At 41.2% G+C, this 13,122-nt stretch overlaps 1 protein-coding gene across 10 annotated transcripts in view; it reads right to left on the bottom strand.

The window, feature by feature from the left end:
* WNK1 (WNK lysine deficient protein kinase 1) overlaps positions 1 to 13,122 on the bottom strand; it is a 544,152-nt gene that overhangs the window by 161,628 nt on the left and 369,402 nt on the right. For all 10 annotated transcript variants that reach the window (XM_053718830.1, XM_053718834.1, XM_053718833.1 and 7 more), the window contains one exon: positions 6,546 to 6,677. In XM_053718830.1, the coding sequence (XP_053574805.1) occupies positions 6,546 to 6,677 (132 nt within the window). The remainder of the gene's footprint in view (positions 1 to 6,545; positions 6,678 to 13,122) is intronic.

Genomic DNA, 13,122 nt, shown 5'->3' with positions numbered 1-13,122 from the left:
ATATGCAGATATGCATCCTGTAAATCTATTGTAGACATATAATGCCCTTGCTGAACAAAAGGCAGGATAGTCCTTACAGTTACCATTTTGAATGTTGGTATCCTTACATAACGATTCAATATTTTTAGATCCAGAACTGGTCTGAAGGAATTCTCCTTCTTTGGTACAATGAAGAGATTTGAAGAAAACCCCAGTCCCTGTTCCAGAACTGGAACTGGCATAATTACACCAGCCAACTCTAGATCTGAAACACATTTCAGAACTGCTTGAGCGTTCGCTGGATTTACTGGGACACGGGAAAGAAAAAATCTCTTTGCAGGAGGCCTTATCTTGAAGCCAATTCTGTACCCCTTCTGAAACAATATTCTAAATCCAAAGATTGTGAACGGAATTGATCCAAATTCCTTTGAAAAAACGTAATCTGCCCCCTACCAGCTGAGCTGGAATGAGGGCCGCACCTTCATGTGGACTTAGGAGCTGGCTTTGATTTTCTAAAAGGCTTGGATTTATTCCAGACTGGAGATGGTTTCCAAACTGATACCGCTCCTGAGGATGAAGGATCAGGCTTTTGTTCCTTGTTGTGACGAAAGGAACGAAAACGATTATTAGACCTAAATTTACCTTTCGATTTTTTATCCTGTGGTAAAAAAGTTCCTTTCCCTCCAGTAACAGTTGAGATAATAGAATCCAACTGAGAACCAAATAATTTATTACCCTGGAAAGAAAGGGAAAGCAGAGTAGACTTAGAAGACATATCAGCATTCCAAGTTTTAAGCCATAAAGCTCTTCTAGCTAAAATAGCTAGAGACATATTCCTGACATCAACTCTAATGATATCAAAGATGGCATCACAAATAAAATTATTAGCATGTTGAAGAAGAATAATAATGCTATGAGAATTATGATCTGATACTTGTTGCGCTAAAGCTTCCAACCAAAAAGTTGAAGCTGCAGCAACATCCACCAAAGATATAGCAGGTCTAAGAAGATTACCTGAACACAAGTAAGCTTTTCTTAGAAAGGATTCAATTTTCCTATCTAAAGGATCCTTAAAGGAAGTACCATCTGCCGTAGGAATGGTAGTACGCTTAGCAAGAGTAGAGACAGCCCCATCAACCTTAGGGATTTTGTCCCAAAATTCTAATCTGTCAGATGGCACAGGATATAATTGCTTAAAACGTTTAGAAGGAGTAAATGAATTACCCAAATTATTCCATTGCCTGAAAATTACTTCAGAAATAGCACCAGGAACAGGAAAAACTTCTGGAATAACTACAGGAGATTTAAAAACCTTATCTAAACGTTTAGATTTAGTATCAAGAGGACCAGAATCCTCTATTTCTAATGCAATTAGGACTTCTTTAAGTAAAGAACGAATAAATTCCATTTTAAATAAATATGAAGATTTATCAGCATCAACCTCTGAGACAGAATCCTCTGAACCAGAAGAGCCATTATCAGAATCAGAATGATGATGTTCATTTAAAATTTCATCTGAAAAATGAGAAGTTTTAAAAGACTTTTTACGTTTACTAGAAGGAGGAATAACAGACATAGCCTTCTTAATGGATTTAGAAACAAAATCTCTTATGTTATCAGGAACACTCTGAGTATTAGATGTTGATGGAACAGCAACAGGTAATGTAACTTTACTAAAGGAAATATCTGCATTAACAAGTTTGTCATGACATTCAATACAAACAACAGCTGGAGGAACAGCTACCAAAAGTTTACAGCAGATACACTTAGCTTTGGTAGCTCCAGCACCAGGCAGCGATTTTCCAGAAGTATCTTCTGACTCAGCTTCAACATGGGACATCTTGCCATAGGTAATAGAAAAAAAACATATAAAGCAAAAATGAACAAATTCCTTAAATGACAGTTTCAGGAATGGGAAAAAATGCCAGTGAACAAGCTTCTAGCAACCAGAAGCAATAAAAAATGAGACTTAAATAATGTGGAGACAAAAGTGACGCCCATATTTTTTTAGCGCCAAATAAGACGCCCACATTATTTGGCGCCTAAATGCTTTTGGCGCCAAAAAATGACGCCACATCCGGAACACCGACATTTTTGGCGCAAAAGAACGTCAAAAATGACGCAACTTCCGGCGACACGTATGACGCCGGAAACAGAAAAAAAATTTTGCGCCAAAAAAGTCAGCGCCAAGAATGACGCAATAAAATGAAGCATTTTCAGCCCCCGCGAGCCTAACAGCCCACAGGGAAAAGTCAAATTTTAAGGTAAGAAAAAAATTGTTTTATTCAAATGCATTATCCCAAATATGAAACTGACTGTCTGAAAATAAGGAATGTTGAACATCCTGAGTCAAGGCAAATAAATGTTTGAATACATATATTTAGAACTTTATAAAAAAGTGCCCAACCATAGCTTAGAGTGTCACAGAAAATAAGACTTACTTACCCCAGGACACTCATCTACATGTTGTAGAAAGCCAAACCAGTACTGAAACGAAAATCAGCAGAGGTAATGGTATATATATATATATATATATATATATATATATATATATATATATATATATATATATATAAGAGTATATCGTCGATCTGAAAAGGGAGGTAAGAGATGAATCTCTACGACCGATAACAGAGAACCTATGAAATAGACCCCGTAGAAGGAGATCATTGAATTCAAATAGGCAATACTCTCCTCACATCCCTCTGACATTCACTGCACGCTGAGAGGAAAACCAGGCTCCAACCTGCTGCGGAGCGCATATCAACGTAGAATCTAGCACAAACTTACTTCACCACCTCCATAGGAGGCAAAGTTTGTAAAACTGATTTGTGTGTGTGGTGAGGGGTGTATTTGTAGGCATTTTGAGGTTTGGGAAACTTTGCCCCTCCTGGTAGGAATGTATATCCCATACGTCACTAGCTCATAGACTCTTGCTAATTACATGAAAGAAATATTACTGCACATACCTCATTTGCGGGGAACCCCGCATGCTATTCCCTTTTCTGAAGTTACCCCACTCCTCAGAATGTGTGAGAACAGCCAGTGGATCTTGGTTACGTCTGCTAAGATCATAGAAAACGCAGGCAGATTCTTCTTCTAAATACTGCCTGAGAGAAAAAAACAGCACACTCCGGTGCCGTTTTAAAATAATAAACTTTTGATTGAAGAATAATTAGATAAAAAACTCCTATCTCCTCTCGCGACCTCCTTCTTTGTTGAGACTTGCAAGAGAATGACTGGATATGACATGTGAGGGGAGGAGCTATATAGCAGCTCTGCTTGGGTGAACCTCTTGCAACTTCCTGTTGGGAAGGAGAATATATCCCATAAGTAATGGATGACCCGTGGACTGAACACACTTAACAAGAGAAAATTTTTATTTTCCCCAAATATGAAACTGCAGAAGTCTGCAGAAGGAAATACATGAACCTGACTCATGGCAAATATAAGTACAATACATATATTAAGAACTTTATATAAATGCATAAAATGCCAAACCATAGCTGAGGTGTCTTAAGTAAGAAAAAACATACTTACCAAAGGACACCCATCCACATATAGCAGATAGCCAAACCAGTACTGAAACAGTTATCAGAAGAGGTAATGGTAAATTGAGAGTATATCGTCAATCTGAAAAGGGAGGTAGGAGATGAATCTCTACGACTGATAACAGAGAACCTATGAAATAGACCCCCGTTAGGGAAATCATCGTATTCAATAAGTGATACTCCCTTCATGTCCCTCTGACATTCGCTGTACTCTGAGAGGAATCGGGCTTCAACAATGCCGAGAAGCGCATATCAACGTAGAAATCTTAGCACAAACTTACTTCACCACCTCCATAGGAGGCAAAGTTTGTAAAACTGAATTGTGGGTTTGGTGAGGGGTGTATTTATAGGCATTTTGAGGTTTGGGAAACTTTGCCCCTCCTGGTAGGATTGTATATCCCATACGTCACTAGCTCATGGACTCTTGCCAATTACATGAAAGAAAGGAGAGCGAGACGGAAAGCCAATGCAGTACCCATGGGAAATGATCCTGAACCAATTTCTCCCAAGCCACTTGAAAAAGGTTCAATCTGCCCCCCACCAGTTGCTCGTGGGTCCACACCTTTAATATATTCGAGGAGGGGGCGGGCTTATTGCCACAAATCAGCAAGCGCTATCCAGGGGGCTGAACCAAAAATGGGCCGGCTCCCATGCTTATTCAAATAAAGATACCAAGAGAACAAAGAAATATTAATAGTAGTAAATTAGAAAGTTGTTTAAAATTGCATGCTCTATCTGAATCATGAAAGAAACAAGATTTGGGTTCAGTATCCCTTTAAGTGTTTCTGTGTATAACATATTTTTCTAATGTAATACTTAACTTGCAAACAAACCACTTTTTTTCCATTAAGAAAAAGTGAAAAAAAAGTTCTGCCTCTGGGGATACCATGTCAGCAGACCATAACTTGCACCATAAGGCTCTTCTAGTCAAAACAGTCATAACATCACTTTTCATAATAATGGGATTATTCCAAAAGTTGCAGGAGAAATGAAACGGTTTGCAGTCTTGTCTAACCTCAAGTCATCCTGAATTTCTTCAAGGGAAGCTTCTTGAGAAACAAGGTTAGAAATATCACACCAGACATCAGTAGTTGCAGCAACACAGGCTACACTGACAGCTGGAAGAAACATATAGCCTGCCAGCTGGAAGGGTCGACTGTGAAGGCTTTCACGCTTTCTGTTCATGGGATCCTTGAAGAAGGAGCTGTCCTCTAAAGGAATAGTAGTCCACCTAGCCAAAGTGGAGACTACTCCATTCACTTTTGGAAGTTTCCCCATAATGCCAACAATGGAACTAGTTATTTAACTTGGTGGAGGGAACAAAAGTAACGCCTGGCTTGTTCCATATTCCTTGGTGATAAGGTCAGAAACAAAATCAAGTAAAGGGAAGGTAGACCACTTTTTAGGAGCTACCTTGAATAATTTCTCAATCTTATTGGCAGATTAGTTGGAGGATCTTCAGCCTCCAAGGTATGTATGTGCTCCAGCCTGAAAATAAAGGACACTTCTTCATCAGGGGGTGGGGGTGGGTGATTATCTGACTCCACTATACTTATTTGTTGCTCCTGAGGATGTCCTTAAGGAGCCTAAGGCCTGTGAAGTATTTTCTTCTCTCTCATGCCAGCATGTGTATTTAACTGGTGGAGGTATGACAGCCATCAATTCTAAATTTGGAAAGTGAATATAGCGGTCCTGGAGATAACCCTGATGGGTTGTAAATCCTTGAGCACTCTGTCTTTTTCAAGTCAGGGTAATGCAGCATTGCCTTTATTAGCAGACAGCTCATAAGTGGGAAAACACCAACAGATCCTTACAAAGCAAACACTGTTGTGAAGGGGTTAAATTATCTGTGGATTGCCCTTCCAAAAGGGTCAGCATGATGTCCAGGGATTTGAGCTGTACTAGTTTGCTCCATAGTACACAGTATATAAGTAAGGTTAGATTAAGTTTCTACAGTTAGATAGCAAAACAGTATAAGATGTACATGAAGGGTTAAACCCCCAGAGGAACAAAATTGCACACTGTAAAAATGCTAGAAAATGACCATTGCAGAAAACAAAAAGGTTAACATTAAATAAATGTAGCCAAGCTCTGCAAATAAAGGATGCTCATCACTCGTGACGTACAGGAGGAATTCTGCTGTGTGTCAGCAAGATGGCCATTGGTCAATGAGGAGGGTGGTAAAGGTGCGCCATTAAGCACAAAAGCATTAACCACTGAGGTCCCAGGTGCAGAAGCAGCATTATGAGGGAAAAATACTTGCAAAATGGCTAGATCTCCTTCTGATCGTCTGCTGAGGAGGACAGTTCCAGTGTGTGCCTAAAGTCGACCGCCGTAAAGAGACCTCAATTTTTATAAAAGTTCCCAAAACTGTACTAATTGTTAAATGGTGTATGTTACTATGTCTCCAGGCTATCTGAAACATGTGTACATGGTAATACTAATAGCCTGCGGTCTATGAAGGTGCATAGTACTTACCTGTTAGCACCTTCTACTGTGCTCAGCTTAACTGCAGGAGACTGCTTCCAGAAGATGTGACAATCCAAAGCAGTGCAAGCACAAGGACAAGGATCTGATGAGGTTTGAACAAGGAGCAGCACACTGTAGAGAAGAGGATTTGTGGGCATGCCCACATTTCTCCTAGAAGGCTGACAGCATCTCTGCACTGGGAGAAGATAATGACTTACTGGCTGAACTCCCGTCTATCCCGATGCCCTCTTTGTAGGCTCTCTGAGAAGGAGATGGGTCTCAATTTGGTTAGGGAATCCCTATCTAATGACATGAAGATCAGCACTTCAGAATTCACCTCAATCCTTGCTGGAGGAAAAAAAATTGAGGGATTAGGGTAAAGTGATAGCAATTAAAAGCTGTTATATGCTGGGTGATTTTACCTAGTGGACTAGAGTTTAATCCCACATGTGATGGATTGTGCACGATTACCATCTTATTGAAGAAATATGAAAGTTATAATTAGTAGAATGTTAATTGAATAAAAACAAGATATTAAAAGCTCACCAGCGAGTGGAGATTCTTGTGATGTTGCACTGAAGAACTTGGGTTCTCGTAAACGACTCTCTGGAACTGGGCTGACAATAAAGCGTCTCCCAGCTGAATGAACAACTTGTGTGTTGGCACTGGGAGGGAGATCTAGGGTAAAAAACGCAGAATAAATGCACATAAAAACAGAATTTATGCTTACCTGATAAATTACTTTCTCCAACGGTGTGTCCGGTCCACGGCGTCATCCTTACTTGTGGGATATTCTCTTCCCCAACAGGAAATGGCAAAGAGCCCAGCAAAGCTGGTCACATGATCCCTCCTAGGCTCCGCCTACCCCAGTCATTCGACCGACGTACAGGAGGAAATATGCATAGGAGAAACCATATGATACCGTGGTGACTGTAGTTAGAGAAAATAATTCATCAGACCAGATTAAAAAAACCAGGGCGGGCCGTGGACCGGACACACCGTTGGAGAAAGTAATTTATCAGGTAAGCATAAATTCTGTTTTCTCCAACATAGGTGTGTCCGGTCCACGGCGTCATCCTTACTTGTGGGAACCAATACCAAAGCTTTAGGACACGGATGAAGGGAGGGAGCAAATCAGGTCACCTAAATGGAAGGCACCACGGCTTGCAAAACCTTTCTCCCAAAAATAGCCTCCGAAGAAGCAAAAGTATCAAATTTGTAAAATTTGGCAAAAGTGTGCAGTGAAGACCAAGTCGCTGCCTTACATATCTGGTCAACAGAAGCCTCGTTCTTGAAGGCCCATGTGGAAGCCACAGCCCTAGTGGAGTGAGCTGTGATTCTTTCAGGAGGCTGCCGTCCGGCAGTCTCATAAGCCAATCGGATAATGCTTTTAACCCAAAAAGAAAGAGGTAGAAGTTGCTTTTTGACCTCTCCTTTTACCAGAATAAACAACAAACAAGGAAGATGTTTGTCTGAAATCTTTAGTAGCCTCTAAATAGAATTTTAGAGCACGGACTACGTCCAAATTGTGTAACAAACGTTCCTTCTTTGAAACTGGATTCGGACACAAAGAAGGTACAACTATCTCCTGGTTAATATTTTTGTTGGAAACAACTTTCGGAAGAAAACCAGGCTTAGTACGCAAAACCACCTTATCTGCATGGAACACCAGATAGGGCGGAAAACACTGCAGAGCAGATAACTCTGAAACTCTTCTAGCAGAAGAAATTGCAACCAAAAACAAAACTTTCCAAGATAATAACTTAATATCTACGGAATGTAAGGGTTCAAACGGAACCCCTTGAAGAACTGAAAGAACTAGATTTAGACTCCAGGGAGGAGTCAAAGGTCTGTAAACAGGCTTGATTCTAACCAGAGCCTGAACAAATGCTTGAACATCTGGCACAGCTGCCAGCCGTTTGTGAAGTAAAACAGATAAAGCAGAGATCTGTCCCTTCAGAGAACTTGCAGATAATCCTTTCTCCAAACCTTCTTGTAGAAAGGATAGAATCTTAGGAATTTTTATCTTGTTCCATGGGAATCCTTTAGATTCACACCAACAGATATATTTTTTCCATATTTTATGGTAAATTTTTCTAGTTACAGGCTTTCTAGCCTGAATCATAGTATCTATTACAGAATCTGAAAACCCACGCATTGATAAAATCAAGCGTTCAATCTCCAAGCCGTCAGTTGGAGGGAGACCAGATTCGGATGTTCGAATGGACCTTGAACAAGAAGGTCCTGTCTCAAAGGTAGCTTCCATGGTGGAGCCGATGACATATTCACCAGGTCTGCATACCAAGTCCTGCGTGGCCACGCAGGAGCTATCAAGATCACCGAAGCCCTCTCCTGATTGATCCTGGCTACCAGCCTGGGAATGAGAGGAAACGGTGGGAATACATAAGCTAGGTTGAAGGTCCAAGGTGCTACTAGTGCATCTACTAGAGTCGCCTTGGGATCCCTGGATCTGGACCCGTAGCAAGGAACCTTGAAGTTCTGACGAGACGCCATCAGATCCATGTCTGGAATGCCCCATAATTGAGTTATTTGGGCAAAGATTTCCGGATGGAGTTCCCACTCCCCCGGATGGAATGTCTGACGACTCAGAAAATCCGCTTCCCAATTTTCCACTCCTGGGATGTGGATTGCAGACAAGTGGCAGGAGTGATCATCCGCCCATTGAATTATCTTGGTCACTTCCTCCATCGCCAGGGAACTCCTTGTTCCCCCCTGATGGTTGATATATGCAACAGTCGTCATGTTGTCTGATTGAAACCTTATGAATTTGGCCTTTGCTAGTTGAGGCCAGGCTTTGAGAGCATTGAATATCGCTCTCAGCTCCAGAATGTTTATCGGGAGAAGAGATTCTTCCCGAGACCATAGACCCTGAGCTTTCAGGGGTTCCCAGACCGCGCCCCAGCCCACCAGACTGGCGTTGGTCGTGACAATGACCCACTCTGGTCTGCGGAAGCTCATTCCCTGTGACAGGTCGTCCAGGATCAGCCACCAACGGAGTGAATCTCTGGTCTTTTGATCTACTTGAATCGTCGGAGACAAGTCTGTATAATCCCCATTCCACTGTCTGAGCATGCACAGTTGTAATGGTCTTAGATGAATTCGTGCAAAAGGAACTATGTCCATTGCTGCAACCATCAATCCTATTACTTCCATGCACTGCGCTATGGAAGGACGAAGAACAGAATGAAGTACTTGACAAGAGCTTAGAATTTTTGATTTTCTGACCTCTGTCAGAAAAATCCTAATTTCTAAGGAATCTATTATTGTTCCCAAGAAGGGAACTCTTGTTGACGGGGACAGAGAACTTTTTTCTTTGTTCACTTTCCATCCGTGAGATCTGAGAAAGGCTAGGACGATGTCCGTATGAGCCTTTGCTTTTGACAGAGACGACGCTTGAATCAGGTTGTCGTCCAAGTAAGGTACTACTGCAATGCCCCTTGGTCTTAGAACCGCTAGAAGGGACCCTAGTACCTTTGTGAAAATTCTCGGAGCAGTGGCTAATCCGAATGGAAGTGCCACAAACTGGTAATGCTTGTCCAGAAAAGCGAACCTTAGGAACTGATGATGTTCCTTGTGGATAGGAATATGTAGGTACGCATCCTTTAAATCCACCGTGGTCATAAATTGACCTTCCTGGATGGTGGGAAGGATCGTTCGAATGGTTTCCATTTTGAACGATGGAACCCTGAGAAATTTGTTTAGGATCTTGAGATCTAAAATTGGTCTGAATGTTCCCTTTTTTTTGGGAACTATGAACAGGTTGGAGTAAAACCCCATCCCTTGTTCTCCTATTGGAACTGGATGAATTACTCCCATCCTTAACAGGTCTTCTACACAATGTAAGAATGCCTGTCTTTTTATTTGGTTTGAAGATAATTGAGACCTGTGGAACCTTCCCCTTGGGGGTAGTTCCTTGAATTCTAGGAGATAACCTTGAGAAACTATTTCTAGTGCCCAAGGATCCTGAACATCTCTTGCCCAAGCCTGAGCAAAGAGAGAAAGTCTGCCCCCCACCAGATCCGGTCCCGGATCGGGGGCCATCCCTTCATGCTGTTTTGGTAGCAGTGGCAGGCTTCTTGGCCTGCTTACCCTTGTTCCAGCCTTGCATCGGTCTCCAGGCTGGTTTGGGTTGTGAAGTATTACCCTCTTGCATAGAGGATGTAGAATTAGAGGCTGGTCCGTTTCTGCGAAAGGGACGAAAATTAGGCTTATTTTTAGCCTTAAAAGACCCATCCTGAGGGAGGGCGTGGCCCTTTCCCCCGGTGATGTCTGAAATAATCTCTTTCAAATCAGGACCAAACAGTGTTTTACCCTTGAAAGGGATGTTAAGCAATTTTGTCTTGGAAGACACATCCGCTGACCAAGACTTTAGCCAAAGCGCTCTGCGCGCCACGATAGCAAACCCTGAATTTTTCGCCGCTAATCTAGCTAATTGCAAAGCGGCATCTAAAATAAAAGAGTTAGCCAATTTAAGTGCTTGAACTCTGTCCATAACCTCCTCATACGAAGATTCTTTATTGAGCGACTTTTCTAGTTCTTCGAACCAGAAACACGCTGCCGTAGTGACAGGAACAATGCATGAAATTGGTTGTAGAAGGTAACCTTGCTGAACAAACATCTTTTTAAGCAAACCCTCTAATTTTTTATCCATAGGATTTTTGAAAGCACAACTATCTTCTATAGGAATAGTAGTGCGTTTGTTTAGAGTAGAAACCGCCCCCTCGACCTTGGGGACTGTCTGCCATAAGTCCTTTCTGGGGTCGACTATAGGAAATAATTTTTTAAATATAGGGGGAGGAACAAAAGGTATGCCGGGCCTTTCCCACTCCTTATTTACTATGTCCGCCACCCGCTTGGGTATAGGAAAAGCATCGGGGGGCACCGGAACCTCTAGGAACTTGTCCATCTTACATAATTTCTCTGGAATGACCAAATTGTCACAATCATCCAGAGTAGATAATACCTCCTTAAGCAGTGCGCGGAGATGTTCTAATTTAAATTTAAATGTTACAACATCAGGTTCAGCTTGTTGAGAAATTTTTCCTGAATCTGAAATTTCTCCCTCAGACAAAACCTCCCTCCTGGCCGCTTCAGATTGGTGTGAGGGTATGTCAGAACAGTTATCATCAGCGTCCACTTGCTCTTCAGTGTTTAAAACAGAGCAATCGCGCTTTCTCTGATAAGTAGGCATTTTGGATAAAATGTTTGCAATAGAATTATCCATTACAGCCGTTAATTGTTGCATGGTAATAAGTATTGGCGCACTAGATGTACTAGGGGCCTCTTGTGTGGGCAAAACTGGTGTAGACACAGAAGGGGATGATGCAGTATCATGCTTACTCCCCTCATTTGAGGAATCATCTTGGGCAATATCATTATCTGTGGCATCATTGTCTCTACTTTGTTTGGACACTATGGCACAATTATCACATAAATTTAAATGGGGAGAAACCTTAGTTTTCATACATATAGAACATAGCTTATTTGATGGTACAGACATGTTAAACAGGCTTAAACTTGTCAACAAAGCACAAAAAACGTTTTAAAATAAAACCGTTACTGTCACTTTAAATTTTAAACTGAACACACTTTATTACTGAATATGTGAAAAAGTATGAAGGAATTGTTCAAAATTCACCAAAATTTCACCACAGTGTCTTAAATCCTTAAAAGTATTGCACACCAAATTTGAAAGCTTTAACCCTTAAAATAACGGAACCGGAGCCGTTTTTACATTTAACCCCTATACAGTCCCAGCTATCTGCTTTGCTGAGACCCAACCAAGCCCAGAGGGGAATACGATACCAAATGATGCCTTCTATAAGCTTTTTCAGTGGTTCTTAGCTCCTCACACATGCATCTGCATGCCTTGCTCTCCAAAAACAACTGCGCATTAGTGGCGCGAAAATGAGGCTCTGCCTATGACTAGAAAAGGCCCCCATCTGAAAAAGGTGTCCAATACAGTGCCTGCCATTTTTTAAAACAATCCCCAAGATTATAATAACTATTAAGAGTTATAATCTGCAAAATATGCTTAGCAAAGTAATCGTTTTAGCCCAGAAAAATGTCTACCAGTTTTTTAAGCCCTTATGAAGCCCTTTATTCTTTTACTTAATCTAAGAAAATGGCTTACCGGTCCCCATAGGGGAAATGACAGCCTTCCAGCATTACATAGTCTTGTTAGAAATGTGGCCAGTCATACCTCAAGCAGAAAAGTCTGCCAACTGTTTCCCCCAACTGAAGTTACTTCATCTCAACAGTCCTGTGTGGAAACAGCAATCGATTTTAGTAACGTTTGCTAAAATCATCTTCCTCTTACAAACAGAAATCTTCATCTCTTTTCTGTTTCAGAGTAAATAGTACATACCAGCACTATTTTAAAATAACAAACACTTGATTGAAGGATAAAAACTACATTTAAACACCAAAAAACTCTTAACCATCTCCGTGGAGATGTTGCCTGTGCAACGGCAAAGAGAATGACTGGGGTAGGCGGAGCCTAGGAGGGATCATGTGACCAGCTTTGCTGGGCTCTTTGCCATTTCCTGTTGGGGAAGAGAATATCCCACAAGTAAGGATGACGCCGTGGACCGGACACACCTATGTTGGAGAAAGCTTATATCACAATCCTGTATATAAATAAAATGTCATAGCAGTTATATTTTTTTTCTAATGATAATTTTATTTTCATTCAGGGACAGCCAACTTAGCAAGATTTTCCTGTGCATCTTAATACATTACCCACTAAGGGCCTGATGACCAAAAATGTGCTGGCATGTAGAGAAATCTCGCAAAAGCTTTGGGGAATTTATTTGAGCATTATTTTGCAATTCAAAACAATTCTCAAGCTAAAATTTTCCTTTCTAAAATTCTGAGGAATCTTACAGTACGGACAAAATTTCTTAGATAATCTTACTAGAGTGGAGGGCATTAGATCAATGGACACTAAAAAAGGAGGGCCCTTACACTGCAAAGCTGGTTGTCTTCTGTGATCAATTGAAGGCATTAAGAACTTATCTGCACAGTGTCCAAGAAAAAGTTCTAAACTACATTATTCTCAGGAAATAACAGCACTAACACTATCGTTGGAGTACACTAAGGG

The sequence above is a fragment of the Bombina bombina genome, chromosome 6, assembly GCF_027579735.1.
Source record: "Bombina bombina isolate aBomBom1 chromosome 6, aBomBom1.pri, whole genome shotgun sequence".
Lineage (NCBI taxonomy): Eukaryota > Metazoa > Chordata > Amphibia > Anura > Bombinatoridae > Bombina > Bombina bombina.
Note: the sequence above shows the minus strand (reverse complement) of the source record. Positions and strands in the feature narration are given on the sequence as shown.